General features: G+C 54.3%; 2 protein-coding genes across 2 annotated transcripts; one reads left to right on the forward strand and one right to left on the reverse strand.

The window, feature by feature from the left end:
- The first annotated feature begins 741 nt into the window (after positions 1-741).
- Positions 742-12,921, forward strand: ZMYND12 (zinc finger MYND-type containing 12). The gene is made up of 8 exons (XM_082070065.1): positions 742-870; positions 5,103-5,274; positions 8,454-8,576; positions 9,120-9,240; positions 11,299-11,347; positions 11,489-11,634; positions 12,187-12,541; positions 12,821-12,921. The coding sequence occupies exons 2-7, from the start codon at positions 5,116-5,118 to the stop codon at positions 12,372-12,374; spliced, it is 786 nt and encodes a 261-aa protein (XP_081926191.1). The 5' UTR covers positions 742-870; positions 5,103-5,115; the 3' UTR covers positions 12,375-12,541; positions 12,821-12,921.
- Positions 12,922-14,878: 1,957 nt separating this feature from the next.
- Positions 14,879-27,081, reverse strand: SLC2A1 (solute carrier family 2 member 1). The gene is made up of 10 exons (XM_082069648.1): positions 26,928-27,081; positions 22,634-22,726; positions 18,700-18,860; positions 18,310-18,550; positions 17,846-18,008; positions 17,573-17,760; positions 17,372-17,476; positions 17,190-17,291; positions 16,708-16,911; positions 14,879-16,511 (listed from the first exon to the last, which is right to left on the reverse strand). Exons 1-10 carry the CDS (start codon positions 26,943-26,945, stop codon positions 16,314-16,316), a joined length of 1,473 nt encoding a protein of 490 aa, XP_081925774.1. The 5' UTR covers positions 26,946-27,081; the 3' UTR covers positions 14,879-16,313.
- Between the last annotated feature and the right edge of the window lie 423 nt (positions 27,082-27,504).

Below are 27,504 nucleotides of genomic sequence, written 5' to 3' on the forward strand. Positions count from 1 at the left end.
TGAGCCCATAAGAACAGGGACTAAGGCTGGGCTGCAGTCTGGACAGGGTGAGAGGCAGCGACTGACCCTGGGCTGAGGATCAGGACACAGGGACAATTCCCGGGACGAGGCTTAGGACAGAGGCTAAAGCTGGGACAGTGACAAGGCGCAGGACCAGGCTCAGCAGGATCAGGAGACTTCCAAGGTGCCCACACCAAGAGAGAGCAGTGCAGGGACCTTTCTAGGTGTTTACACACATATCTTTACTTACACAGTGTCCTCAGTGAAGTCATATGTTAAGTGTGTATTCCATTGGTTTCACAACTTTTACTTGGGGTTTGTTTGGCTTTTGTTTTTTGTGTGTTTTTTTTTAATATACCATTGTGTTTTAAGCGAAGAATTTGCTCAAACTGAACTATCATAGAATGTCCTGAGCTGGAAGGGACCCACAAAGATCGAGTCCAACTCCTGTCCCTGCACAGGGCAACCCCACAGCTCACACCGTGTGTCTGAGGGCGTTTTGTGATAGTTTTATGAGCGATTTAAGTCAAGTTTTAACACGTTGACTCAGCAGGACAGCGCTGCGCTCCCATTTGGGAATACCAAGTATCTATTATATACATTCTGTGAGCAGCTGGTGGCCGTTGCGGGCGATTCTTGCCGTGAAAGTCCACAAGACACAACAGACACATCTTTCCTTATATAATTTCCAAGCAAACAAAAATACCGTTTTGCCCTTACTTTGTTAGCGATGTAGACCATCAAAAAGCCGACTGGGTGAGCATCCACGAGCGAATATGCCAACTGCTGATCCCCATCCGTTCGGCCCTCCCTTTTCTCCGTTCCGAAAAAGAAAGAAAGCACGGCGCAGAACAGCTGGCCAAGAGGCAGGTACGTACAAGCAAACCCACACCGCTTCAAAGGCAGCCGGGGAAACTTAATTAGAGCCTTTTTTCCTATATTTTGGTGTGCGTAGGGCTGCGAGGGCATCTCGTTGGTGGTCAGTGCGTAGTTGCGGAGCTTTAATTTATGGGTTTTGAGCAAAAAGTCGCTAATAAGGGGAGCGGGAGCATCCTCGCTCCGATTCAATGAGCCTCTTGCACAGCCCTCGCTCCATGGCCGGAGCATCGGGTCTCCCGCCTTGCGGGGCCGTTAGTCCGTTAGTCCCTCAGCATCTCATCTCATAGATGAGAGGGATTCCCCTTTTTCAAAGCAGGGGGGGCAAAGAAATACCGTGCCCTCCTTTGTTTCCCCGGCCAATTTTCAACGCCCTTTCCCACTAAATACCGGCTTTTATCTCGGCGTTTTGGCCCCGTGGGTGGTGCAGATGTGCGGCTGCTTTCCAGCCCCGCTGGTTTTCGACTCTCTTTTTGGTGGTGTTTTGTTTACGGGGTGGCAGGAGCTGCTTTTCCACCGTGTTGATATAACAAAATAACCCACCCAGATGCATCTGCTCCTTAAAAATCTTGCCCAGAAAAATAAATCATCCTTCTATCGTTGCATAACTCCTAATTGCAGAATAATAGGACGACAGAAGAGCTGAAGGTGCCACTGGGGAGAACATCGTTAATCTCCTGGATTTTACGTGGTGTATTGTTGTTCAGGTTGTTTGTGGGATGGGTGCTGGTGCTTTGGTGATGGGTTTGTTGCCGTGACATTTATTGGGACAAAGTCCTGCTGGGTGGGAGAGGGTGAGAGGCTTTAGGCTGCAAATTCCATGAGGGTTCGCAGGAACCAGACACTCGCATCAGTCTGAAAATCACCAGCAAGACCGTTGGCCAAAGTCCAAGGAAGGTCCATCAGAAGCATAAGGATAAATGCAAAAGCTCCTTTATTCCAGGTTGTGTTGAATTTGATCTTTTATAAAGCCTGCCAAAGAAAAAACAAATCAAAATTAGTCTTCTTAGGGTTTTTGCGTTCTCAACTGCTTGAAGCTTTTCCGCCTTTGGACGCCGATGTTGAAAGCATCTGGCGTTACATCGTTGATTTTACAGCAGCTGAATGTACAGTGTATACATTACAAAGCCCACGTGACCGCCAGCTCAAGAAGTGCTCCTTGATTAGCTGGAAGCCGATAATTGGATTTGAGTGGGTTCCAGTGGAGGCAGAAGGAGGACGGGGCTGGTGGACACTGCAAACCCAAAACTTGAGCTTGTCAAAGCCGTAGAAACCACATTATTTTCGAAGCAGAGGTTTTTATGGGATCTCTAACAACCCTGTTACATCTGTTCTCTGACCTTTGTCTCCAGACTATTTCAATAAAATACATTCTGGGAACGGTATGTGCAGGGACACGTTGTCTTCTCAGCGAAGAATGGGGTGAAAGAGCGAAGACACCTCATGACCTGCGATTTCTCACAGCGTGATGGGGCGTCGGGCTCTGCTCCCCAGGAACAAGCGCCAGGAGCAGAGGAAACGGCCTCAAGTTGCGCCAGGGGAGGTTGAGGTTGGATCTGGGAACAATTTCTTCCCCAAAGGGCTGTGGGGCATTGGAACAGGCTGCCCAGGGCAGTGCTGGAGTCACCAGCCCTGGAGGGCTGGACAGACGGACATGAGGTTCTCAGGACATGGGGCGGGTTATGGTTGGACTCGATCTTGAGGGTCTTTTCCAACCAAAATGATTCCATGATTCTACACTAGCCCACAGACAAAGCCTGGCTTATGTACAACAAGGCGTAGGGTGGACGGTGTTAGGCCCGGACTGGCCGACAGGTGTTGGAAGAGCAGCACGGAGATCATCAGTTTATTTACCGCCCCGTCCTGGTGGCTTCGTCACGTTCGTATTCACAGAGCCCGCAAAAACGCTTTCAAAAAGGCCTTTGAGCTCAAGAAAAAGCTGCGTCGGCTCATGATGATCAGAGGTAAAAAACCATCTGCTCGAGCCTGCCCAGAGGGTTATTAATTTTTGGCCATTTCTACTGTAATTCCCAAACTCCTGTGCGGTGTTTGTTTAGAAAACACAGCACCGGAGCCTCCGTCGTGCCCCGGGAAAGCTGCTGCGCGGCCAAACGCCCCGCGGCGCGACGCCGGCGTTGCGAGCTCCGCGCTTGTCCGCGCTCCAGAGCTTTGTTGATAGCAATCTGCTGTAGTCACCAGCGCCGGGGGCGCTGCCCGCGGCCGCCGCCGACCCGACCCGGCTCCAAGTTTCTGTTTGCGGAACGGCCTCACCTGCCCGCGGGACAGGAGCCGCGTCCTGCGGCCCCGACCAGCGCCGCCGGCAGCCGGTTTCACCTCACAATGCCTGGAAACCGCCCTTCCTCCTTAAACCCTTGTTTCTCCGAGCGCTCTGGCGCTTTTGGTGCCCGGGAGTGAGTAAATGGAGGTGGGACCGAACCCCGAGGGCGTTCCCAGCCCAGTGGGAGCAGAGCTGAGGGTCCTCGGCCGCCCCGACCCCACTGCGTGGGGGCATCTTCAGAGGAGCCTCTGGGATTGCAACACACATGAAAAGGGCGCAAAGCGCGCGCGGCCGCGGGCCTGGAAACCAAAGCGAACCATCCCCCCGAGGCTTGGAACTCGGCCCCGGCTTAAATATTCAGCGCTGCAGGGTTTCTCTTGTCTCCTGCGCTTTCTTCTCCCCGGAGCCGGGCGAGAGTCGAGCCCTCAGCTTCTGGCTGCAGATGCTGGAGATAACAGACATCACGGGAAAGACGCCGCGATCCTATCGACAGGGAGTTAAAACAGAATGATCCTCATCTCCAGCACCTCCCCAGATGACAATCGGCTCCACACCCGCGGCCCAGAGCTGGTTGGGACAGAGAAAGAGCGGCGGGGCAGAAAAGGCACACTGATAAATAGCAGTTTATTGCTGATAAACAACAGTTTATTGCTGATAAACAACAGTTTATTGCTCCTTGCGTGTGCTGGTTGTCCCCTGGGCACCACCAGCTCCCCAAGCTGGGCTGGTTCTGGTGGGTCTCAATCTGCTGGTAGGTCAGGGCTGAGTGATGTGTTTTCCAGCTCCGGGCGCGTTCTGATCCAGCAAATGTCCCTTTGTCACAGGTGGGATGTCCAGGAAACACTCGCAGGTTCTCCTGGAGCTTCCCGGTCTCCTTCTGCCTCTCTCCGAGCACTTAATGCTCAGCAAAATGCCAAATCCCAACCTGCAGAAGCGCTGGGATTTGGTTTTCCGCCCTCTGCCCGATCCCGGCCGTCAACCCGGAGGCAGCAGGGAGGTGAATGGGTATTCTCATCCGAATAGAGAGACATTTGTTGGGCTGGGGAACGGACCAGATGCTGCACAGGGTGGAAAGACAATGTGTGGAGTGCCACACGTTGGATATAATCAATATCCATTAATTAAAGACCAATCTATAGTGTCTGTCCTGTAGTTTATTTGGGGATGAGAGCGGGGGAATTGTAGCGAGTCTGTAATTCAGTCTAGTGAAGAGTTTTCTGATTAATATGAGTGTCTGAAGTTTATGTACACTATGAAATTTAGGGTTGAAAAGCATCACCTCCTCTTTTTCTGGATTTTGCGGGCTTTTCCCCACCTTCTTCCTTCTGGTGACTCCTTTTCCATCATTGCATTTATACTTTCTTTCTGAAACTCCATCCCAAACAAGTTATTGTTTTATGTCTTACTTTCTTACCACCCACAAATCAGATTTACGAAGCAGCAAGAAGCGGGAAGCAACTTTACATATGGGAAACCCTATGGATCCTGCCAGCAAACAGCCGCCCCGCAGACGCCGCTCGACCACCAGACGCGACCCGGGCGATGGATACAGAGGGATAATGTGATTTTTAGTGGCTTTCAGGGCCGTGCCGCCGAACTGCGTGACCCGGCAGCGCTGGCTGGCGCGGCGCCACCGGCACGGCTCGCTGAGTCACCGGCGGCACCGGCAGCGCCGCCTTTGTCCGACCTGCCCTTGCAATGAGCAATTCCTGCGCTTCGCAGCTTTCGTTGCGCGGCCTCATTGAGCCCTTTCTCGTGGGCGGAAAGGATTCTTCATCTCGCAAGGCACCGCGTGATGCCCAGAGCTGAAGCCAAACTCCAACACGACAGCTTTAAATTCCACCCGTTCATTACAGGCGCAGCGTTACAGTTTGCAAACTCGAATGTGAAAAGACACCGTGTGTTTTATTCCTCCTCATCTCTGTCCCATCACTGTGTTTCCCTGCAGAAATACATCGCGGATGTGGCCTCCAGCACAGCCCAGGAGTTTATTTTGGCTGGCAAGCACAAAGAAGCCATTCCGGCCGCTTTCCACGCGCTGCGTTTCGGCAGCGCCGTGTTCGGCCCCCGTTCCGCGCAGCTGGTCCCGGCTTATCTGCTCTTGGCCGAGGCCTCTGTGGGTAAGTATTGTCTAAATAGCAACGCTGGCAAGGGCAAGACCTCCCCGGGGTCAGGTTTCTGGTTTCCTTTTAGCAGCTCCCGTCCAACATTGTGCCTCAAGGGCATTTCAGGGAGACAGGAGAAGCCGCGCACACCCCCCGCTCCGCTTTGCGCGCGGGTTTGCGGAGAAAAATCACTCATCATGAGATCAATGAAATGTTTTCTCCGTTTCTACCATCCCCACAATGCTCTATGAAAGTCTCTTCCCCACCTCTGGGGTTTCATACGACTCTCCGAAGTGTTAAATTCCCAAGGGGGGGTGGCTGTGCTTTTATCTCAGGGAACCAAAGCCCTGGCAGCGGGGAACACTCCGTCCATTACGGAGCTTTTCCCCATCGGCTGAGCTTCAAATGCTCTATAAAAGCTCCCAAACGCGGGCCCAGCCCGGGGGAGCCGCTCCGCTCCGCGGGGACGTAAATCACCGCGCACACAATGCTGGCACAGCCCGGCTGTCCCCGCGCTTGGCGTAACCGGCGCGGCGAGGAAAACCGATCCCATGAGTAATTCTCGTGTGATAATACCCGAGTCATTAGCGGCCGCCCGTCGCCGGCCTGTTTTGAGCACGTGTTTCAGAGAAATGGAATGCGAGACGCGGCTTCTCGTGTAGGGAAAGCAAAGGGCGAGCGGGCGGTGGCGGCTCCATTTCTACATCAGAACTGGCCGTTTGGCGGGTTTGTTGCAGGCGCTGGGGATCTCCTGCAGGCCGGCCGGTACCTGTCGCAGGCGCAGTGGATCGTGCTGCGCGCCCCGGGCTGCGGCGGCGCCGTGCGGTGCCGGCTGCAGCGCGGGCTGGGCCAGCTCCGCGTGGCCGAGGGCAACCTGCAGCAGGCCCTGCACCACCTGGCCAGCGACGTAAGGCGCGCGGCACGGCCCTCGGGCTCCGTGCTTCGCTTTCCATTTTGCTTTCCAGTTTTTCTCTCTGGTTCCTTTCCGTTTCCCTTCCATTTTCTTTCCATTTTTCTTTCCATTTTCTTTCCATTTTCTTTCAATTTCCTCTCCATTTTTACTTCCATTTTTATTTCCATTTCCTTTCCATTTTTATTTCCATTTCCTTTCCATTTTCTCTCCATTTACTTTCTATTTTTTTCCATTTTTCTTTCAGTTTCCTTTCTATTTCCTTTCCATTTCCTTTCCATTTTTCCTTCCATTTCCTTTCCACTTCCTTTCCATTTTCTCTCCATTTCCTTTCCATTTTTCCTTCCATTTCCTTTCCACTTCCTTTCCATTTTCTCTCAATTTCCTTTCCATTTCCTTTTCACTTCCTTTCCATTTCCTTTCCATTTTCTCTCCATTTCCTCTCTATTTTTTCCATTTTCCTTTCATTTTCTTTCCATTTTTATTTCCATTTTCTTTCCATTTCCTTTCCGTTTCCTTTCCATTTTTCTCTCCATTTCCTTTGCATTTCCTTTCCATTTTCTCTCCATTTCCTTTCTATTTTTTCCATTTCCCTTCCATTTTCTTTCCATTTTTCTTTCCATTTCCTTTCCATTTCCTTTCCATTTTTCTCTCCATTTCCTCTCCACTTCCTTTCCATTTCTCTTTCCGTTTCCTTTCCATTTCCTTTCCACTTCCTTTCCATCCCTTTCCACTTACAACTCTTCCCTCCCTGACCCACCCAGACAGATCAGACCCCCCAGCGGGGACATTTGTGATCCAGATTTGAGGTACCGAGTGGGTTCACGTTACAAACCCCCAAACCGTGTTACCCACGTTCCCTTTTCCCACTTATTCCCCAGACCCCATTTCACTGCCTCTGCTTACACGTCCATTTATCCACTCGCTCCCAGCCCGGAGTGAACACACATTCCCACCCCACCCGGGGATATTCGCTCTTTATTCACCAAGTTAAACTACTTTCTATTTTTCCTCTCAGTCAGGTAACACTTCTCCATCAGCCACCATTTAAAAAATACCCAATTTAACTATTTAAACATCCGGTTCAGCATCATTTTCCCCAACTGGCCGTTTTTAGCCCCAGAGCGCTGTGCCGCGCCGGCCGGGCCATTCTGAAGATGCTTCACCCGTCATTTGATCCCCCAAATGCCAACAAATTCCACCGCATCCTATTTATGTCCCGCGCCGCCTAAATGTACCCGGCGCGGAGCGACGTGTCCCCACCGGCGCCGGATCCGCCGGTGCCTTTGTGTGGGTGTAAACCACGACACACGCACGCACCGAACCCTCTCTGTTATCCTATATATCACATACGCCACGTTGCCTTTGCTCAGCCCACAAACCCTTATGGCAAACACTCCCTGCGCTGTTTATTTAAGCACCTGGAAGCCGGCGCGTGAAAAAGCGACGGGTAATTGATTGATTCCTTTTCCCGGTCGCTGGGTACGTCAAAGGCTGAACTTTGGCTGCGTGTCCGGGATCTGCTGAGTCACACGCCGGCTCGGAATAGCCGGAATGCAGCACGTCCTTCCCACCCCCGGCAACGTGGGGGCAGGACGGACGGGGGGACACGGGTGCGGAACGCAGGAGGGGCTGGGTGTAAAACCCCAAATCCAGCTTCTAGCAGCACATTTTCCGATCATCGTCAGGTTTAAACACTAAACCCTGTTTCCCCGAAAATAAGACAGGGTCTTATGTTGAGTTTTCCTCCAAAAGATGCATTAGGGCTTATTTTCAGGGGATGTCTTATTTTTCCATACGCAGCCATGTCATCGCGTTCTGGAACATCAGAACTCTCCAAACCCTGAATTCCAGTGTTCATTTCTTGTGACTATTCCCTTTTTCCATATATACAACAATCTACATTTATTAATGAACAAAACATCAACATTTATTCAAACACAATCACGTCATCATCTCCTGGAGCATCATCGTAACTCTCCAAACCCTGTTGTCCCCCTGCATTCTATTACCAATTAATTTTACCTTTTTAACATTCATGAACACTATTTAAATCAAGTTTTTAATGAACTGTAACTAGGGCTTATTTTTGGACTAGGGCTTATATTTCGAACAGCCTGAAAAATCACACTAGGGCTTATTTTCAGGGTAGGGCTTATATTCGGGGAAGCACGGTATTTACACCAAAAAGAATACTTGCAATATTATTAAACCATAATAAAGAATTTCCCAGGTTGAAATGACCATTAAACTCCTACATTTATGTTATTAATCTTAATTTCAGGTTTACCTCGCTAGTTCTACATTCGGCCTCAAATCCCTGGAGGCCGCCATGGGGTATTTCCACATGGCGAACGTCTTCTTTCGCCAGAACAAAATGGACATCGCAAATTCGCTCTACGCCAAGGTGGGTAAAGCCAAAGGTTATCCTCTCTATATATATAATTTCTCAAGTTTTTCTGGGCTTTTTTCCACTGTTTTTCCCATTTCTGGCTGCTTTTAATACCCCACACCAGCAGTTACAAAGAGTCGCTGAGGAGTTTCTGTAGCCAGGACGTGTGGCCGAGCAGCCGGGTACAAACAAACCACCTAAAATTTACCCTGAGAATCAATGAAAAATCACCAGATAAATTATTATCAGAACACACGTGAAGTAACAATCAGCTAATTGCTCTAATAGCTGAAAAAAAAGGTGTATTTTCACTTGTTTAGGCTGATTTTCGGTGCAAATGGCGCTTTGGCAGCTGCAACCTGCCTCCATTCCCCCCAAAGCTCAACCCCATCCACTTTTGCGTGACAATTTAGGGAGATGTGCTGGATTTTGATGGCAATTCCCGATCCGCCGGCAGACGCGCGGTCGGGTTGTGCGACACCCACCGGGTGCGTTGTTTATAGGCCAAGATGCTGAATTGGATTCCTATGAGTGGGATAACCGCTGTGCTCCCGGCAGGTGACGTCGCTCTGGTGTGACCGTCTCCTGAGCGCGGTGCAGGCGCACGAGCGGGTGCTGAGGTCGCGGTCGGACATGTCGCCCTTCGCCGAGGACGAGGACGTTGCGGAGCAGCCGCTGAGTGAGCGCCGGCCCGGGTCGTGTTGGCGGCGTTGGGTTCCGCGTGCTGTTCCCATTCGATCAAGGGATGCGCAGGGAATTGTGCTGGGTGCACCGAGCGAGGCCGCTGCGGGAATGAGGGGGTTCAAGTGGCTTTTTTGTTCAAGTTCACAGAATCCCAGAATGTCAGGGGTTGAAGGGCCCTGGAAAGCTCATCCAGGTCAATCCCCCCATGGAGCAGGAACACCCAGATGAGGTTACACAGGAAGGTGTCCAGGGGGTTGGAATGTCTGCACAGAAGGAGACTCCACAACCCCCTGGGCAGCCTGGGCCAGGCTCTGCCACCCTCACCGGGAACAAGTTTCTTCCCATATTTCAGTGGAACCTCCTGTGTTCCAGTTTGCACCCATTGCCCCTTGTCCTGTCCCTGGTTGTCACCAGAAGAGCCTGGCTCCATCCTCCTGACACTCCCCCTTTCCATCTTGATCCCCAGGAATGAGTCCCCCCTCAGTCTCCTCTTGTCCAGCTCCAGAGCCCCAGCTCCCTCAGCCTTTCCTCACACGGGAGATGCTCCACTCCCTGCAGCATCTTGGTGGCTGCGCTGGACTCTCTGCAGCAGTTCCCTGTCCTGCTGGAACTGAGGGGCCACAACTGGACACAATATTCCAGGTGTGGTCTCCCCAGGGCAGAGCAGAGGGGCAGGAGAACCTCTCTGACCTACTGACCACCCCCTTCTAACCCACCCCAGGTCCCATTGGCTTCCTGGCCACAAGGGCCCAGTGCTGGCTCATGGTCATCCTGCTGTCCCCAGGACCCCCAGGTCCCTTTCCCCTACACTGCTCTCTAATAGGTCATTCCCCAACTTACACTGGAACCTGGGGTTGTTCCTGCCCACATTCAAGACTCTACACTTGCCCTTGTTCTATTTCATTAAATTTCTCCCTGCCCAACTCTCCAGCCTGTCCAGGTCACCCTTGGCGGTGACAGTAACAATATAAAATGTTGCCCTGGGGATTCTATTCCACTTCAACACCCTCATTTCTCTGCAGCTCCTTTGGCTCCGTTTAACTCTCAGAAAGGGACATTTCATCCCAGTGAGACAGGTGTTCAGCTCGGTGTCCTCAGCAGGAGGACACGCTGGATTACCGGCCGCGGCTAATTGGATGTGTTAATCTGGAGAGCGCTCTCGGGAATCTCTCCTTGGGGCTTAAAGGTGCATAAAGCGTTGGGAACCGCACTGGGGTGTGTGGAGCCGCACCGGACCCTGCTCCTCTCCTCCCTTCTGCTCTCTTTTCTTCTTCTTGTTTTCTTCTTCTTGTTTTCTTCTTCTTCCTTCTTTTCTTCTTCTTCTTTTTTCTTCTTCTTTTCTTCTTCTTTTCTTCTTCTTTTCTTCTTCTTTTCTTCTTCTCTTCCTCTTTTCTTTTTTCATGTTTTGTTCTTTTCTTCTTCCCTCTTCTTCTCCTTTCTTCTTTTCTCCTTTTTTCTTTTCTTCCTTCCTCTTATTTTTTCTTCTTCTTCTCTTCTTTCCTCCTCTTTCATCTTCTTCTTTTAATCTTTTCCTCTTCTCCTTCTCTTCTCTTCTCTTCTCTTCTCTTCTCTTCTCTTCTCTTCTCTTCTCTTCTCTTCTCTTCTCTTCTCTTCTCTTCTCTTCTCTTCTCTTCTCTTCTTCTTTCTCTTCTCTTTTCTCTCCTCTCCTCTCCTCTCCTCTCCTCTCCTCTCCTCTCCTCTCCTCTCCTCTCCTCTCCTCTCCTCTCCTCTCCTCTCCTCTCCTCTCCTCTCCTCTCCTCTCCTCTCCTCTCCTCTCCTCTCCTCTCCTCTCCTCTCCTCTCCTCTCCTCTCCTCTCCTCTCCTCTCCTCTCCTCTCCTCTCCTCTCCTCTCCTCTCCTCCCCTCCCCTCCCCTCCCCTCCCCTCCCCTCCCCTCCCCTCCCCTCCCCTCCCCCCAGTACTAATCACAACACTGTCAGAGACTACAAACAGGAACCCCCCCCCAAGCCAGGGCGCCCGATACCATCTGGGGTTCCAACAGGAGGAGGACAGTTGCTCTTTCCAGGCAGTGTAGTGACTCCACATCCTCCCTAGAGCCCAATCAACACAATTACCCACGGGATGAGCAGTTATCTGATACCGGGTACGGGATCCACGTGGAGCGGGGAGAGCGCGGCTGCTGGGAGTGGAAACGCTTTGATGTCTGGAGGAGATAACAGGGCAGCGCTGAATACGTTATCTCGCACACGTACGTACACCCAGCACGGTTTCTCCCTCTCCGCAGCCGAAGAGCGGCGAGCGGAAGGGACGCGAGTGCTGAGCGCGGTGCTGGAGATCAGGTCACAGGCGCGGAAGCCGGAGCTCGGGGAGATGGCCCGTGTGCTGCACGGCCTGGCCATGCTGCACTACCTGGGCTCGGACCTGCCCGCGGTGAGTCCTGCGGGGGCAGCGCGGGTTCCCTGATCACCCACAGTGCCAGGTGACGGGGACAGAGCTGCTGCAGGACCCTGTGGGACGCGGATCCATCCGCTCTGATAAACTCGCTGGGGGTGTTCGGGCTCTGCCGCCCGCAGCAAATCACAGAATCACAGAATCCCAGAGTGTCAGGGGTTGAAGGGCCCTGGAAAGCTCATCCAGGTCAATCCCCCCATGGAGCAGGAACACCCAGATGAGGTTACACAGGAAGGTGTCCAGGCGGGTTGGAATGTCTGCACAGAAGGAGACTCCACAACCCCCTGGGCAGCCTGGGCCAGGCTCTGCCACCCTCACCATGAAGAAGTTTCTTCTCATATTTAAGCGGAACCTCCTGTGTTCCAGTTTGCACCCATTGCCCCTTGTCCTGTCACTGGTTGTCACCAGAAGAGCCTGGCTCCATCCTCCTGACACTCCCCCTTTCGATCTTGATCCCCAGGAATGAGTCCCCCCTCAGTCCCCTCCAAACTAAAGAGACCCATCGGATCCCCTCATTACCCACATTTTCAGGGTTCATCCTTGTCTGGGATCCCACGTCACCGCCCGGCACGAGCTGCATCCAGACGTCGGGTCAGATCTCCCCCTGCGCCTGGAATCGCCGCAATGTTCACGTGGGTTCACTCCATAGGACCTTTAATTCCGTTTTGAATTCGCACTCCTGCATTTTTACAACTAAAAATTCCAGTAGCAGCTGCTAAATTCAGAATGGCCGGTTCTCCGCCTGGAAAATAATCCATGTTGAGGAATTGCTGAGTAGGAACCAGCTGGAAATCAGGCGCGGAAGAGCCCGAGTTCCTTCTGCCCGTGTTCTGGAGGGTGAAAACACAAATGGTCCCTCCATTGTGGCAGAAGAAGCCGTAACGATGTGAGTCGGCGTTTGGGAGACACAAAGAAACAAACTCAGATTAGAAAATAAAAAGGCGCCCTTTCTATTTGTGAGAATGTTGAATCCCTGGAAGAGGATTCGGTTCAGATTGAGTCAATGCAGCTGGTTTTGGGAGCGCTGGGATGAGCCGCGCGTGGGACGGGAGGTGCTGGTGGTCACAGGTCACCCCGGTGTGCGGATGGACCCGGATCCTGCGAACCACCCGTGGGGAAACCCCCAAACTCTGACCATCCCTTTGTGTTCTCTGCTTCGTTCCAGGCCGGCGAGATGGGGCTGAAAGCCTTCGAGCTGGTGAAACGGCTGCCCCGACAGGAGTCTCTAGAACCCATCGCTCGTTTGTTAAGGCTGATTAACTCCGCGCCTTCCCCCGCGAAATAAAGAACCGTTCCTGTCGCCGGGGTTCGGCTGGTTGGCGGGTGGAGAGGAACCGGCGCCACGCGCCACGGCCAGATGTGTCCCCTCTGGCTCAAGGTGTTTGAAATTAAACGTTGTGGAGCGGGTTCGGCGTCACGCGCTGCTCGACCTCTGCCGACCGTTGCGGGATAACGGCGTGAGGGGGGGAACAAAAGCACAGTGACACGCTGCGTAAATCATCATCTCGTCATTAATGATTTATGAATAAGAGAACAGCTTCTTGCATCCTCATGTTGTCCAGAAGCTGAGAGCGGCTGTGATGTATTTATTACCAGTGTCCTCAATGTGCTGTTCAGTTTGACAGGGGAAGGGCGTCACGGTGGCCCTGAGGGTCACCCAGGACCCGGCCGGGCTGGCTCAGCTGTGACACATCCACAGGGTTTGTCTGTCCCCAAATCCACGTTGGTTTTGCTGAGCTTTAGGGGAACCCGGTGGCTCTGGGCACCGAGGGACACGCGTGTTCCTCTTGGGGAAGAACCTGCATCCGGGAGGGCGCAGGACAAGGGTGCGAGGGACTGTGCCACCGTCCCGACGGGTGACGCGCGGGTGACTCCGCCGGGAGCTCCCACCCCAAAGCCAACGCGTTTCCGCACGGTTGGGCACTCACATCCCCCACTCACATCCCCATAACTGCGACACCAGCCTCAGGAGGAGAGTGTCCCCGTGTCACCAGGCCCACAGACCCCCCCGAGCACCCCAACCTGCAGCCGCCCCAATGAGGGGAGGGAACGTGTCACCCTTGGTGTGAGGGGACGCTGGGGAAGGGGACCCCGTGAGAGGGGACAGGCTGGGGTCACACAGCGTGACAGCCCCGCGCCGCCAGGAACGAGGCCCAGGGAACGCGGCCCCGCTGCGAAGGGCTGAGTTCAGCTGAGCTTTAAGCCTGCGATTAAGCCTCGTTTACTTCAGGAGGATTTACGAACGCGTTTAATTGTCTCGCTGAGTTGGGACGGAGTCAAGTGCACTTTGTAAACGCTTCGTCAAGCCGGGTCCTGAGCAATTAGAAGGGATTGATGCTGCGGGGAGAGGGAAAAACCTCCGCTCCCTGACGGTTCGTTACGGGGGGTGGGACGGTGCTGGTCGGGGAGCACGAGGGGCCCCCCAGGTTTGGGGAACAGGGTGGAGAGACCCCGGAATCCTGCGGGAGGTGCTGGGAGACACCCCCCGCAAAGCGGGTCCCTCCGGGGCTTCACCACCCACCAGCGGGGGATTTGGGTCACGGGGCTTTGGCGCCGGGGGCCCGGTGGTGACCGATCCCCGGGGACGCGGCCGAGCTGACGCACGGCGGCTCCGTGTCGCTGCTCCGCGCCACGAAACGCGCCGTGAAAAACCAACTTTGCACGGGGACGAGCGGGGAAGTGTTTGCACAGGTACGTGAAGAACCCCGGGCAAATCAAGAACATTTTTGGGAGCTTGGAAAGATTTTACAAGAGTTATTTAGTGCGAGACGCTGCAACAGCCGCTTCCAGCGCCGGCGCTTCGGGACAAAGAGACATCGCAATAAATCGAGAAGAAAAGCCTGAAGTGACCAAGATGTGCGTTTCTTTGCCCGAAAGTGTTGAGACTCGCAGCGCTCGGCACCGTCTCAGCTCAAGGGGAAAGGAAAACCCAGCAAGAAGCAGCAGCTCCGTCCCCGCCTCGCTCGGGACCCGCATCCCAAAGCTGCTCCACGTCCGGCTGGGGACGAGCTTTGGGGTCTGGGGACGAGATTTGGGGACCAGGGATGTTTTGGGGTCACGCAAGGGGATGCAGCAGCTCCCGGCTCCACCCCCGCACCCCCGGGGTCCCACCAGACAATCCACAGCCGGCGGGTCCCACCGGGCCCCGGTGAGGATGAGGGGGACGCACTGAGGAAGGTTCCGCCCGCTCAGCCCCAATAACGGCACCGGAGGCAGCGGCTGGGTCGCTGCAGATTCTCCTTTATTGTCAGCACATCACACACCTTCCTCCCTTCCCTTGGCACTTATGTATTTATTCCCCCCGCCGCACGCTCGGTGGGTGCGGAGACACCAGCAGTTCAGCACAGGGTATTTTTATATATATATATATATATTTTTTTTTTTCCCCCCCTTACCTTTATTTTCTTCCAAGCGTGGTCAAGTGATCACAATCACATCCAAACCAAGACAAATAAATTAAAAGACTATTAAAAAACGCGCCTGTGGCTTCGGGAATGTGCCGGAGCTCCCGCACCGGCCGCACACAGGGAGGGGGGACTTGTTTCCTCTTTAATCTTCAGTTTGGTTTGAAAAGGACAGTATTTTCTCTCTTTTTTTGTTGTTGTATTTTTAATATACTACAGCCTGAAATTCAGTGCAACAGGTACAACTACAGTGCAGGTAATGAACTATACAAAACTCATCCTAACCATGTACAAGCTGTTCTGGAGCCTCTAGAGCCTCTACCCTCTGTACCTTGTGTGTACATTATACAGTGTGAATATACTCCGAGAATATTTACAGTACGTTGCTCGTCAAATCAGAAACGCTATAACTTAAACGTCTACTATTAACAACCATTGAACAAAAATATATATAATATAAATATCTTCCAGTCTATACACAGAGCGGGAAACGGGGTTTGTCCGCGTGACGGTGGGTGTTGGTGAGTCCGGGGGTGGGTGGGCGGGTGTTGTGGGCGGGTGTTGCGTGCGGCCGCCGGTTCGTTTTGCTGCGGCGTCGGGCAAATATTGCCGAGATTCAACCAAAAATCAAAGCGGGGGGAGCGAAGAGACGGCCCCTCCGCTCCTCCCCCCCCGATCAGACCCGGGGACACGAAGGGGCCGGCGGAGCCGCCGCTCGGCGACCTGCGGCGGGATCCGACCTCCGGAACCCCCGTCCGCAAACACGCCGGGGCCGCGGTCGATACAACCGCTTTAAAAAATAACGCGTTGGTCTTTTTTAAAAACAAAATATTGGTTTCGATTTAGTCGATTTACTCGATTTTTTTCTATGATTAGATCGTTAAAAAAAAAAAAGTTTGCAGCTTTAAAAAGTCGCGCTACGTGATTTTTGGTTAAATAACACATCGCGTCGTTATAAAAAGGAGCCGCCCTCCCGCTGGCGGGGGCCGCGTGGTCGGGGTTTAAAATGTCTGTTGGCTTTGAAATCCTGGACGCGAAACCAGCTAAAAAGAAAAGAACCAACCCAATTGTTTCTAGCAGGAAAAAAAAGAAGAATAATAATAAAATCGGTCAGTCTGTCCCCGATAAACCAGTGAGGGAGTCTGGAAATGGGATGTGGGGCCGGGAGCCGCCCCCCCCGGCTCCCTCCGTCCCGGTTTCTGTACAAAGTGTTTAAAAAATCACCCCAAGGAGCTCAGAGAGAAGGTGGGGGGGTTAGACCTGTGAGTCGGCGCCCAAGCTGTGGAACTCGTCCGGGGTTTTGTCGCTCTGGCTCGCTCCCCCCTGACGGAAACCAGAGGCGATCTCGTCGAAGGTCCGACCCTTGGTCTCCGGCACCTTGAAGTAGGTGAAGATGAAGAAGAGGACGAGCAGCACCGTGAAGATGATGAAGACGTAGGAGCCGCAGAGTTGCTGGGGAGAGAAGAGGAGGGAGGGGTGAGCGCGGGGATGGTGCGAGATGAACGCCGGACCGTGGCTTGTCCCCCGCAGCGACAGCACCTGGTTTGTCCTTCCTCCTCCTCCCCAGATCCTGCCCCCACGTCCCTTCCCTGGGGACATTCGCCCCCTCGGCTCCCCAGTCCCGGTTTTGGGGCTCAGGGGTGATTACCGCGATGTACTGGAAGCCCATGCCCACGATGAAGTTGGAGGTCCAGTTGGAGAGCCCGGCCACGGCAAAGGCGGCGGGACGGGGGCCCTGGCTGAAGAGTTCCGCCACGATGAACCACGGGATGGGGCCCGGGCCGATCTCAAAGAAGGCCACGAAGCCGAAGATGGCCACGATGCTGAGGTAGGACATCCAGGGCATTTGGTCCTAGGCCGAGGGAGGGAGAGAAGGTTGGTTTGGGGACGGGGGACGAAGCCTCTGGCCACCCTTGATGAGGAGACTTAAGCCCAGACCTGGCTGAGGAGCCAGGAGGTCACTCCAGCTCCACAACTGGATTTCTGGGACATCACAGCAGTGAGGAACGCTCGGTCAGCATCTCGGGGAGGACAATCCTTCCTCCTCTCCAACCAGCCCTCCTCCTCCTCCCCATAGCGAAGGGCAGCCCGTAGGACCCCCTCTAAGCCCCCCCATGTCCCAGCACTCACCAGCAGCGTCAGCGCAATGGTCATGAGCACGGCACACCCCGCCATCCCCGCCAGGCCGATGAGGTGCAGGGTCCTGCGCCCGGCTCGCTCCACCACGAAGAGCTGCGGGATGGAGACAGGCGGCTGTAAGCACATCCCCTCCTCACAGCGACACGCCGAGAGCTCGCCGCGCCAAAACTCACCGACACGACGGTGAACGCTGTGTTCACCACGCCGGAGCCGATGGTGGCGTAGACGGGCTGCTCCACGCCAGACTTCTCGAAGATGCTGGTGGAGTAGTAGAAGACCTACAAAGGGATGTGCCGTGAGGGGAGGAGTCAGGTCCTTCAGCACGACCGCGTGAAGCACGTGAGCCCACGGCGTCCGGCTCCCCCAAAACTCACCGCGTTGATCCCCGAGAGCTGCTGGGACAGCTGCAGGACGATGGCGATGAGGATGGGCTGGCGATACATGGGGGAACGGAAGAGCTCCATGATGGTGACCTTCTTCTCCCTCATCATTTGCCGGCTCTCCTCCTTCATCTCCTGGAGGTCGCTGCTGACGTCCGTCGTGCCCCGCAGCTTCTTGAGGACTAAGGGGAAGGGGGGACGTGGGGTCAGGACCTGCCGAGGACCCTCCTGCATGGTGGGGCAAGCTCGGGGGCAGGAGCCACTCACCGCTCTTGGCTTTGTTCTCCTCGTTGCGGTTGATGAGGAGGAAGCGGGGGCTCTCGGGGGCGAAGGGCAGGATGATGCACTGCAGCAGGGCGGGGACGAAGATGAAGCCCAGGAGCAGCGGCCAGAGCGAGTCGTTGCCCATGATCAAGTCCAAACCGAAGACCTGAGGACGAGAGAGGGGTTGAGCCTTTCCCAGCCCAAGCCGGACCCAGCTGTGCTGCTCATGGCTGCGCTACAGGCTTGGACACCCATCAGAGGGACAGGGACAGCTGGGTGGCTTCCAGGTGGCCAACAGGTGACACTCTGTGCTCCGGAGGAGCTCCAGGTCCACCCCTCCAGCCCCAGCCCCTTCCGAAGGGCCAAGGGGACACAGAGCGCTGACCCACCCCCTGCAGACCCCCATGGGCATCGGCACCAAAGGCGGGGAACAACCCACCCCCCCGAGGCAGTTCTCCGGCACTTACTTGCGCGATGAGGATGCCCAAAACGATGCCGAGCTGGTGGAAGGTCCCCAGGGCGCCCCGCAGCGCGGTGGGTGACACCTCACCCACGTACATGGGCACGAAACCAGTGGTGAGGCCGGAGTAGAGGCCGATGATGAAGCGGCCAAGGATGAGCATCTCGAAGGAGAGAGCCATCTTGGAGAAACCCATGAGGATGGCGGACAGGAAGGCGAGGATGTTGGACATCAGCATGGAGTTGCGCCTGGGGAGGGAAGGGAGGAGGGTGAGGACGACCAGGGGTGTCAGGAGAACCCAAACACCAGCTCTTGGCAGGAGGGAGGTGTCCCTGGGACACTGGGGTGAGATGAGGGGCATGACCCCCCGTCAGGGTCCAGCACGCTCGCTGCTCACCGTCCGAAGCGGTTGACAAAGAGCCCCACGGAGAAGGATCCAATCATTCCCCCGACGGAAAAGATAGCGACGGAGAGGGACCAGAGCGTGGTGAGGGTGCCTGGGCTGATGGGCTCATCGTACCGGTACAGCCAGGTACGGTTGTAGAAGTCCTCAATCACCTGCGCAAGGCGGGGGAGAAACGAAGCCGTGGGTTCAATAAACCATCTTCACTTCACCTGTGCCATCAGTGTTACGAGTTGCCCGGCCCCGTGGCTCACAGGACGATGCGTCACGGAGCCGCTGGGCCGGTGGCTCAGCTCCAGCCGAGGGAGGAAACCTGCTGGGATGCGCCGAGGAAATGCAGCCGGACAGGTTCTGGTCGCGCCGAGAGCAGCTCGGCGTTGCCAAAATACCTCATGCACCTCCCGGGGCAGCCGTGGGGAGGTCACGCTCCTCCCCGCGGCACAGGAGGCTGGAGGGACAACCCCATCCCCAGAGGAGAAACAACACAGGGGAGATGGTGGAGACACTGGAGGAAGGCGAGGAAGACAGCGGGGTCTCCACTGGGGGTGGACAAGATCAATTCCCACCCCCGGACACTCCCTTGAGCTTAATTTCTAGGGGTTTTTTCCGCAATATTTCCGTAACACAACACTTCTGCTATAAATCTGCGACACTGCAACACTAACATCTAAGACAGGCGCGTGTTTTTAATCATCGTCTTCACAGAACGCTCTGGTTTATATACTTTACATCTATCTTTTTCATTTATTTTCGAAGCCAGCCCACTGCTGAAAGCCTCAAGTGAGTTATTTAAGGGTCACCCACACCCAAGCCAACGCCTGCCCAGCCCCACAGGAAGGAGCAGAGATTTCGTGTGGGGAGGGGAAGCTGCTGCCGGACACGGCGGCTCAGGGACTCGCTGCTTCAAAGGGTCTCGCACACACTCAGCTCCCGATCAAGTATTTCCACAATTCCACTTCGTTTTCCAGTCTTCCCATCGCTTCACACACGACTGAGAGCCCCTGGCAGAGGCAGCACAAGAAACACACCTTGTGCTTCACTAAAAATGTCAATCATGTCTTTTTTTATTTTAACCCTCCTTTCAAAAAGCCTCTAAATTATTAAGATTTCAATATTTAATTGATTTTGTTTGCCTCTTGTGTCACCTGGAGGTTTTGATGGTTTGGGGGCTTTTTGCTTTTCTTAACATCACCAAACTAAATAATTTATATCATTATTTGGAGAACTCAGGCTCTGGGAAGGGGTGAGCGGGTCCCTGCTCACACCCCACCAAACCTGGCGCTGCTCCGAATTCCTCCCACCTTCCCCAAAACCTCCAGCTCTCCCCCCTTGAAGCAGAAAACAATTAACCCAAGAGACAGCGGATGCCCCAGCGCTGGGTGAGCGACGCTGGGCTGGGCTTTGGCTTCACAAAAATATAACAAGCAAATACTGGTTGTTAGGAAGAGATGACAATTATGAGTTTGAAGTGAGAGACATGAAAATAATAAGTGAATTTCCAGAAGCTGGGATTTTTTTCACCTCTCACCCTTCAGCTGAGTGTTTCCCACCAGCCCTCGCTCAGTTTCAGGCTGTCCCCTCCCCATGTCCCGCTCGCAGACACCACACAGACACTGAGCCGCCATTTGGGACACAGGCAGGACTGCACCGGCGCCACAAACCCACGCTCGTCCGCCTGCGCCTCAGCAAGAGCCGTTCTGCACTGCTGCAAACGCTGCTGCAAACGCTGCTGCAAACGCTGCTGCAAACGCTGCTGCAAACGCTGCTGCGGGAGCCGGGGGAACCATGTGCCCCCATCCTGCACCCCCAGACCAATCCCGCACCCCAACACATCCCTGAGAGGGGCCAGAGGAGCCACAGGAATGACCCGAGGCTGGAACAGCTCTGCTGGGGGACAGGCTGAGTGAGTTGGGGTGTTCGGCTGGAGAAGAGAAGCTCCAGGGAGACCTTAGTGCGGCCTTTCCGTACTTTAAGGGGCCAAGAAGAAAGAGGGGACAGACTTTTTAGTTGTGATAGGACAAGGGGTGATGGTTTAAAACTAAAGGAGGGAGATTCAGGCTGGACATGAGGAAGAGATTGTTGCCCAGAGAGGTGGTGGATGAACCATCCCTGGAGACATCCCAGGCCAGGCTGGACGGGGCTCTGAGCACCCTGAGCTGGTAAAGATGTCCCTGCTCATGGCAGGGGGGGCACTGGGGAGCTGGGAAGGGCCCTTCAACACAAACCATCTGTGATTCTGTGATCCCCATCCCACCCCTGCATCATGATGGTTTTCCAGCCTGCATCCCACCCCAAATCTTGCACCCCAATTTACCCCGGTGCACCCTCAACCCACACCCTGAGACATCCCCATCCAACCCTGTGCACCAACACATCCCAAGATCAACGCACCTCCATCCCACATCCCAGCGCACTCACAATCCAACCCCAGTGCACCTCGATCCTGCACCCCATCCTCCACCCCAGTACGTCCCCAGCTTTAAAGGTGAGATGACCCTCATGCCCAGAGCATCCTACTACTCAAGCCAGCACTCATCCTGCCTCCTCTCGTGCCCCCAAGACAGAGCACCCCAAATCCTTTCACCCATTAGTTTGGCACCCAAACACAGTGTCACTCACTGGGTGACTCACCCCTAAATCACACAACCCATCCCTGGCCTGAGCCAAAGGGCTTCACCCTAAAACGCACACGGAACACCCATCGCAGGGAGATCCCGCTTTGCCGGGGGTCTGCAGGAACGGAGGGAAGAGAGGATGGAGAAATCCCGTCAGCTGCGGGGAACGTCGCGCGTCCTCGGGGCGCGGGGCGGTAATTACAGAGCACCTGCTCCCCACCAGGCCCGAGCTCGGGAGAAAATGAGGGCGGATGCCAGAAAGCAGCTCCTCAGCGCTTTTCCAGAGATTTCGCAGCTCAACGCTGCTTCTAACGCCGCTCCCGATGCTCACGTGCCCAGCGCCAGTGGGTCCAGGGTCAGTTTTTAGCAGCGCGATGCGTTCAGCAGACGGACACAGGCACCGTGTCGGTGGGTGCGAGCACCAAGGGTGCTGGACGGGACTCGCAGCCTCCAGCCATGCGATATCCCACTCGGGCCACTCACCACGATTAAATACAACTTAATGCAATACCGCAAATAAAGGTAATTTGTGTATTTTTTACTCTTTCCACACCGATGGGGGTCTGGGGAGTTTTTGCGCTGGGTCTTCTCTCCCACAAGGAGGTTTTGCGACGCTCAAGATGAGATTTTGCAGCCCGTTGGCTGGTAATGCGATTAATAACCTTGCAGCGTGAATCCTGCTTTGGTGGGTTTAATTGTTTGGGATGGTGCAGCAGAGGCTGTGACGATGCTCGGGGACCCCGCTCTGTCCTTCCACAACTTGAGCTTTACCCAGGGCATGTTGTAAGCACCACATGCGATTTCTGAGATTTTAACACCTCAAAAGGCCACGTAATTTGGCCAAAGTCAAGTTTTCCAGGGCTTCCACATACCCACCAGTGGCTGGAGGGTCCTGGCACTGGGGCAGGAGCAGGAGCCAACGCCTCCTGCTCTCCATCCCTCCCCATTCCGCCCCCGATGCTCCGGGAAGCGAAGCTCCCAGCAAAGCGGCCACGCTGCCCCTTCCAGATGACTCAAATTCTAATTAACTCCCAGACTTTCGCTAAAGGCCGAGGTTAAAAGTTAGGCCGGTCCCACCCGGCGAGCATACTGTCCGCGTTCCTGGGATTTTTCCCGGCAAAAACGCTAAGCAAGGAGGAAACTAATTCTCCTGGGAAAGCGAGAGCTGAACAACTCCCCGGTAAATCCCATTACAGCAATAAGCTGCCTAGCGGGATGTACTATTTTCGCTGGGCTGGCGGCGGCCAGGGGTTTGGTTTTGGTATGTGGGGGGTGAAATTTTGCTACGGCGAGGCCGTTCGGCGCACACTCACCTTTTGTGGGGCGTTGATGACACCGGTGTTGTAGCCGAACTGTAAGGAACCCAGCACCGCTCCTCCCACGGCGAGCATCAGGCGAGCCGTCATCTGCAAGAAATGGGGGAAGAAAACAAAACACAGGGGTTAAATCTGGGGTCCCCCCCCTCAGAAAGGTCCCCCCATGCTTCTCCCCGGGGAGTCGCGAGAGGAGCAGGGATGCTCGGAAGGTTGTGAGCGTGAATATGCAGAGTAAAAGAGAAAACTTGCTTTTTTCATGGCATCCACAGGGGTTAGGGCAAATAAAATAACTAAAAAAGTACTCTTTTGGGCTTAAAATAAAATACTGTTTGGGGATTCCAGGAATTTTTTGCTACTGGAGCGGGGCGGGAGGTTTTATCTGGGCTCGCAGGGTCCCCTCCAAGGGCTCCACGTGACACCCGGGCGACACGCCAGCGCCAGATGCTTTTGGGGACGCCGCGGTGACGCCGCCGGCCGGTCGAGCATCGTCCCAGCACCAGCGCGAGGATGGCCCAGATAGCCACCGCTAACGAAGTTTTTGCACCGGAGCCTAATTAACAGTCACTAAGCAAAATCCCGGGTATTTGGCAAACCCTTGGGCCGCCTCCTCTTCCTCCCGCTTAAGCCAGAGCAACAATCGGAGCCTTGTTTGGGAGCAGGGTCAGGGCAGGCCAGCGCTCGGGCCACCTTCGTTAACGGCCCAATTATCCCAGGCAGGAGATTTTCCCAGCGCTCAGCTCCGAGAACCAGGATCCGACATTCCTGGTTAATCAGCTTTGGGATGACCCACGTGAAATTTATAAGCCCCTTAATTTTTTGGGGGGTTGTGGGGGGGGTCTCTCTGTTTATTCCGGGTACCGGCGCACGGTCCCACCCCAGGGATTAATATTCCCGATTAATATTCCCAAGGGATTGGCACCAATCAGACCCCACCCAACCAAAACCCCTCAATCAAGAGGGCTAATTGCACAGCACGCGCAAGAAAAATAGATATTTCCTTATTTAAGAAGCATTTTCTTATTTTTTTAAGTAAATAATGCAAATAAACATAAATAAGCGCTGCTTGCTGACCTCGCCACCTCCCCCTGCGTTAAAAGTTTCCAGGGAAAAAGCAACAGGGAATAAAGCCAGGCCTGTTAATGAAGCTCATTAATTAGACTTGGCCTCAACACAAGTAATCAGGGAGGTTTTGGCACTTGGGTTTTGTTCGGCGCGTCCAAATAAACCCACCCTGAGAAGAAAATGTCCCACTTGAGTGGGCAAAAACAGGCTGAAAAGTTGGGAAAAACAAGGAAAAAGCCCCAAAAAATCTGAAATCCTGACTCCGGCCTCATCCATCCGCCTGCCGCTCTGAAAAACTGCGCTGGGTGACACCGGCAAGGCCAAAGCGAACCTGTCCTGCAAGAAAAGTTTAAAGAGTGGGGTTTGTTGGGCGTTGGGATTTTGGGGGTTTGCGGTGATTAATTCCTTAGTTTTTGGGGAGCAATGTTGAGATCGCGGGGCCGGGCGGCCCATCCCAGGAGAGCGACGGGCGCTCCCCCACGTAGGGGGGTGAGTCAGGGCAGCATCACCCGTTGCAGGTAGAGACACCAACCCCAACCACCACCCCCTCCGAGAATTAAATCCAATCCCTTTTGCAGTTTTAACCTCTACCATTAAAAATTAATTGTCAAACTTCAGCAAACCAAAACTGTCCAAGTTTTTAAGGTTTAGGGCAAATAAACGGTGCTTTTATTGCGGCGCAGCAGCTGGAAGGGGGGAGGGATGGGGTTGCGGGGAAGGCTGATGGTGTTTTGGAGGCAGCTCCTCCCGCTTGCTCCAGCTTCCCGGCTCCAAACACGTTTCCCAGCCCGACCCGCAGCCTTTCGGCTGTAACCTCGCCATTAAAGGAAAGGCTTAAGATGGCGAGTTCGGGGGGGGAAAAAAACTAATAAAAAGTTTATTTTTAAAGGCAGCACGTGGTGTTTGGCGGGATTTCTTTAACTGCTTGTAGAAAACAGCTTTATTGAGAGGGGGTTTTTTTTTTTGGGGGGTGAAGAACAAACTACTTCGCCTTCTTGCTTTTGTGCAATAAACTTATGTACAGCCTGGATACATCCAGCGCTTGTGGGTTTTGTTCTCTATTAACTCCTATGCCTTAGAGGAAGGTGAGCGTAGGACTTGTAATTTTAACAAATTCAGAGGGGTTTTTGCTGCTTCCTGCTTCCTTCAGCACCCAAACACGGAAGCTGGGACGATCGGAGACGTTGAAGCCAAACCGGGCTGCGTTTTGCTTTATAACTCTTTATGTTTTAGTTTTGTTTTAGTTTTCTAAGATCTTTCCTGCAGCACAGACGGATTTCAGGATGCTGCCCGCCCCACAGAACAAGGAAATGAATAATGCCTTGAAACAAAAATAGGAATATTTTTTAGAAGCGTCCCAGGAGAGAATTTCAGGAAAATTCCACATCTAACAACAGCCAATCAAAATCAGCTTTTAATGAGGCTTTAACGAGCATCCCAGAGTCCCATTTTGGGATGGATGTGGTGGGGGGGGATTGCGGGCAGGGGTGCAGCATCTCGCACGTTCATTTGCACATTTGCACGTCCATTTGCACGGAGTAAAGGCGACCGGCCCGGCCACGGTAACGCTGGAAAATCTTACGCACCCACCGCCGGCCGCGTCAAACCTGCTCCCAAAGCCACAGCGACACATTTCGCAGCCAAAAAGGGGGGGAAAAGCTGAGGTTTGGGGGGGTTATCAGCGCTGGGGAGAAGCGGCGGGGAGGGAAAACAGAGTCAGAGCAGCGTGATTCGGTTTTATTTATATAGGGTTTTTTTCCCTTGAAAGGTCAGCTGGGGACGGCGCCACGATCCCTCCGAGTTTTGCAATCGGAAGAGCGTCTCCGACAAGCCCTGGAGATGTTTTGTACGCCAAGGGGCAGAGCAGCCAGCGCCGCGGGCAGAAAAGCAGCTCCCGCTTTCATAATATGAAATATGAAATTTAAAGGCAGAGGGGCAGCTCGTCCCCGACCTCCCAGCACCTCCACGCCGGCCGCTTCAACAAAAACCCCATTTTTCCCCTCTCAAACACACTCGGGATTGAGGCATCACCCACCAGAGCACAGCGAATCGCTCCTGCAATTAATTACCTTGAAACAAAATTAATCATTTCTAACCCAGATTCCCCTAATGGAGCGGTTATTAAGGACGGAAAAGCCCAGGGAACGCGGCTCCGGCTCCATTTCGGTAGCTGGGAGTCCAGCGCATCAGATTTCTTGCGTTACGAGAGCGAATTTCTCTTTAATTCCTCCCCCCATGGCCGCGCTGCCCGCAGTCACGTTCCCCAAGAACAAAACGGCTTTAAATAAAATCATAAAAATATTTCAATCTAATTTCATTTTAAATAGTTTTCCTAACGATGCAAAGTTGGGCTGGGGGGGGTGGGGGGAGGAAGAGGCGATTTGCTAAGTAGAGAAATAAAAGGAGGCTTTAATTGGAATAAAATTATTAATTTTGGTTCTTTGCACTGCTGTGGAATTTTTTATTTCCTTCCTCAGAAAAAAAAGGAAGAAAAAAGAAACTACATACTTGAATATCTCCCCAAACACTCCCAGAAGGGAACGTTTTTTGGGGGGGTCCAGACAAGCGAACCCCAGTGTCTTATGTTAATGGCCCTGCTGTAATTAACTCACCTTCCTCATTTAGGGCCTGACGTGTTGCTTTAACCCACCTTTAGTGTTATAAAACAATTTACTTGAGGCAGGTCTGAGCACTCGGATGCTGCCGAGTGGCTGAGGGAGTTTGTGCTATTTAATAATTGAGGTTTTTTGGGGGGAAATGGATGGAATTGGGTCACAGCTGACGCTGGGGGGTGACCCAATGTCACCAGGGGGTCCCCCCAGTGTCCCCCCAAAACTCAGCACTTTTAGGGCCTTGTCACCTCTTCCCCAACCCCCAAAACGGGGCCGAAAGTGCCTTTTTTGGCTCTTCCCTTTGCGTTTTCTCACCTAAAGGGGTTCGCTTCGTGTATTTTTTCTAACGCCAAAACTCTTTCCCAGGTGCGCTCTGAAGCGCGGGTTGGGTTGTACGGGGGTGTTTTGCCTTGTTTCTGAGGTAATTTTTTTAAGAAAAGGTTTATTTTACCTCACGGCGCCCACACGCGGGCCGGCCCGTGTCCCCGGGGCGGCGTGAAGAGGCCGAACCAAGCCCGGTTCCCCCCCCAGCCCCCCCAAAACCGGATCGCCCGCGGCCGATCGTCGCCTGGGCGGTTGTGTAACGCGCGAGGGGGAGGGGGAGCGGGGTTCCTCACCTTGCTGCCGGTGTCCATGGCGGCCCCGGGAGGCGGCGGTGGCGCTGACGGGCCCGGGCCGGGGCCGGGGGGGGCGGCGGGAGCGGCGCGCGGGGAGCGGAGCGGCGGCGCGCGGCCCCGGCGGGGGCATTGAAGCGGCTTAAGAGCGCGGGCGAGCAGGGGGCGCGCGGCGGCGCGGGACGGCGGCGCCCATTGGGTGGCGAGCGGGAGGGGGCGGAGCCAGGAGGGAGGTGTGGGACGAAAGGGGCGGGGCCAGGAGGGGGCGGGGCCAGGAGGGGGCGTGCGCGGGGGTGTGGGAGGGGCGCGCGCGGGGCGGGAGCCGGGAAGCGCGTGCGGGGCTGCACGTGGGCGGGGGGGGGGGGGTGGGGGGAGTGTGCGCGTGAGTGTGGGTAAGAGTGTGTGTGCACGTGTGAGTGTGTAAATGAGTGTGTGTGAATTTGTGTGTGTGCACGTGTGTGTAAGAGTGTGTGAATGTGTGAGAGTGTGTGAGCGTGTGTGTGCACGTGTGAGTGTGTGCACGCGTGAGTGTGTAAATGAGTGTGTGTGAATTTGTGTGTGTGCACGTGTGTGTAAATGT

This window comes from Streptopelia decaocto (assembly GCF_964273445.1).
Source record: "Streptopelia decaocto genome assembly, chromosome: 20".
In the NCBI taxonomy this organism is placed as follows: domain Eukaryota; kingdom Metazoa; phylum Chordata; class Aves; order Columbiformes; family Columbidae; genus Streptopelia; species Streptopelia decaocto.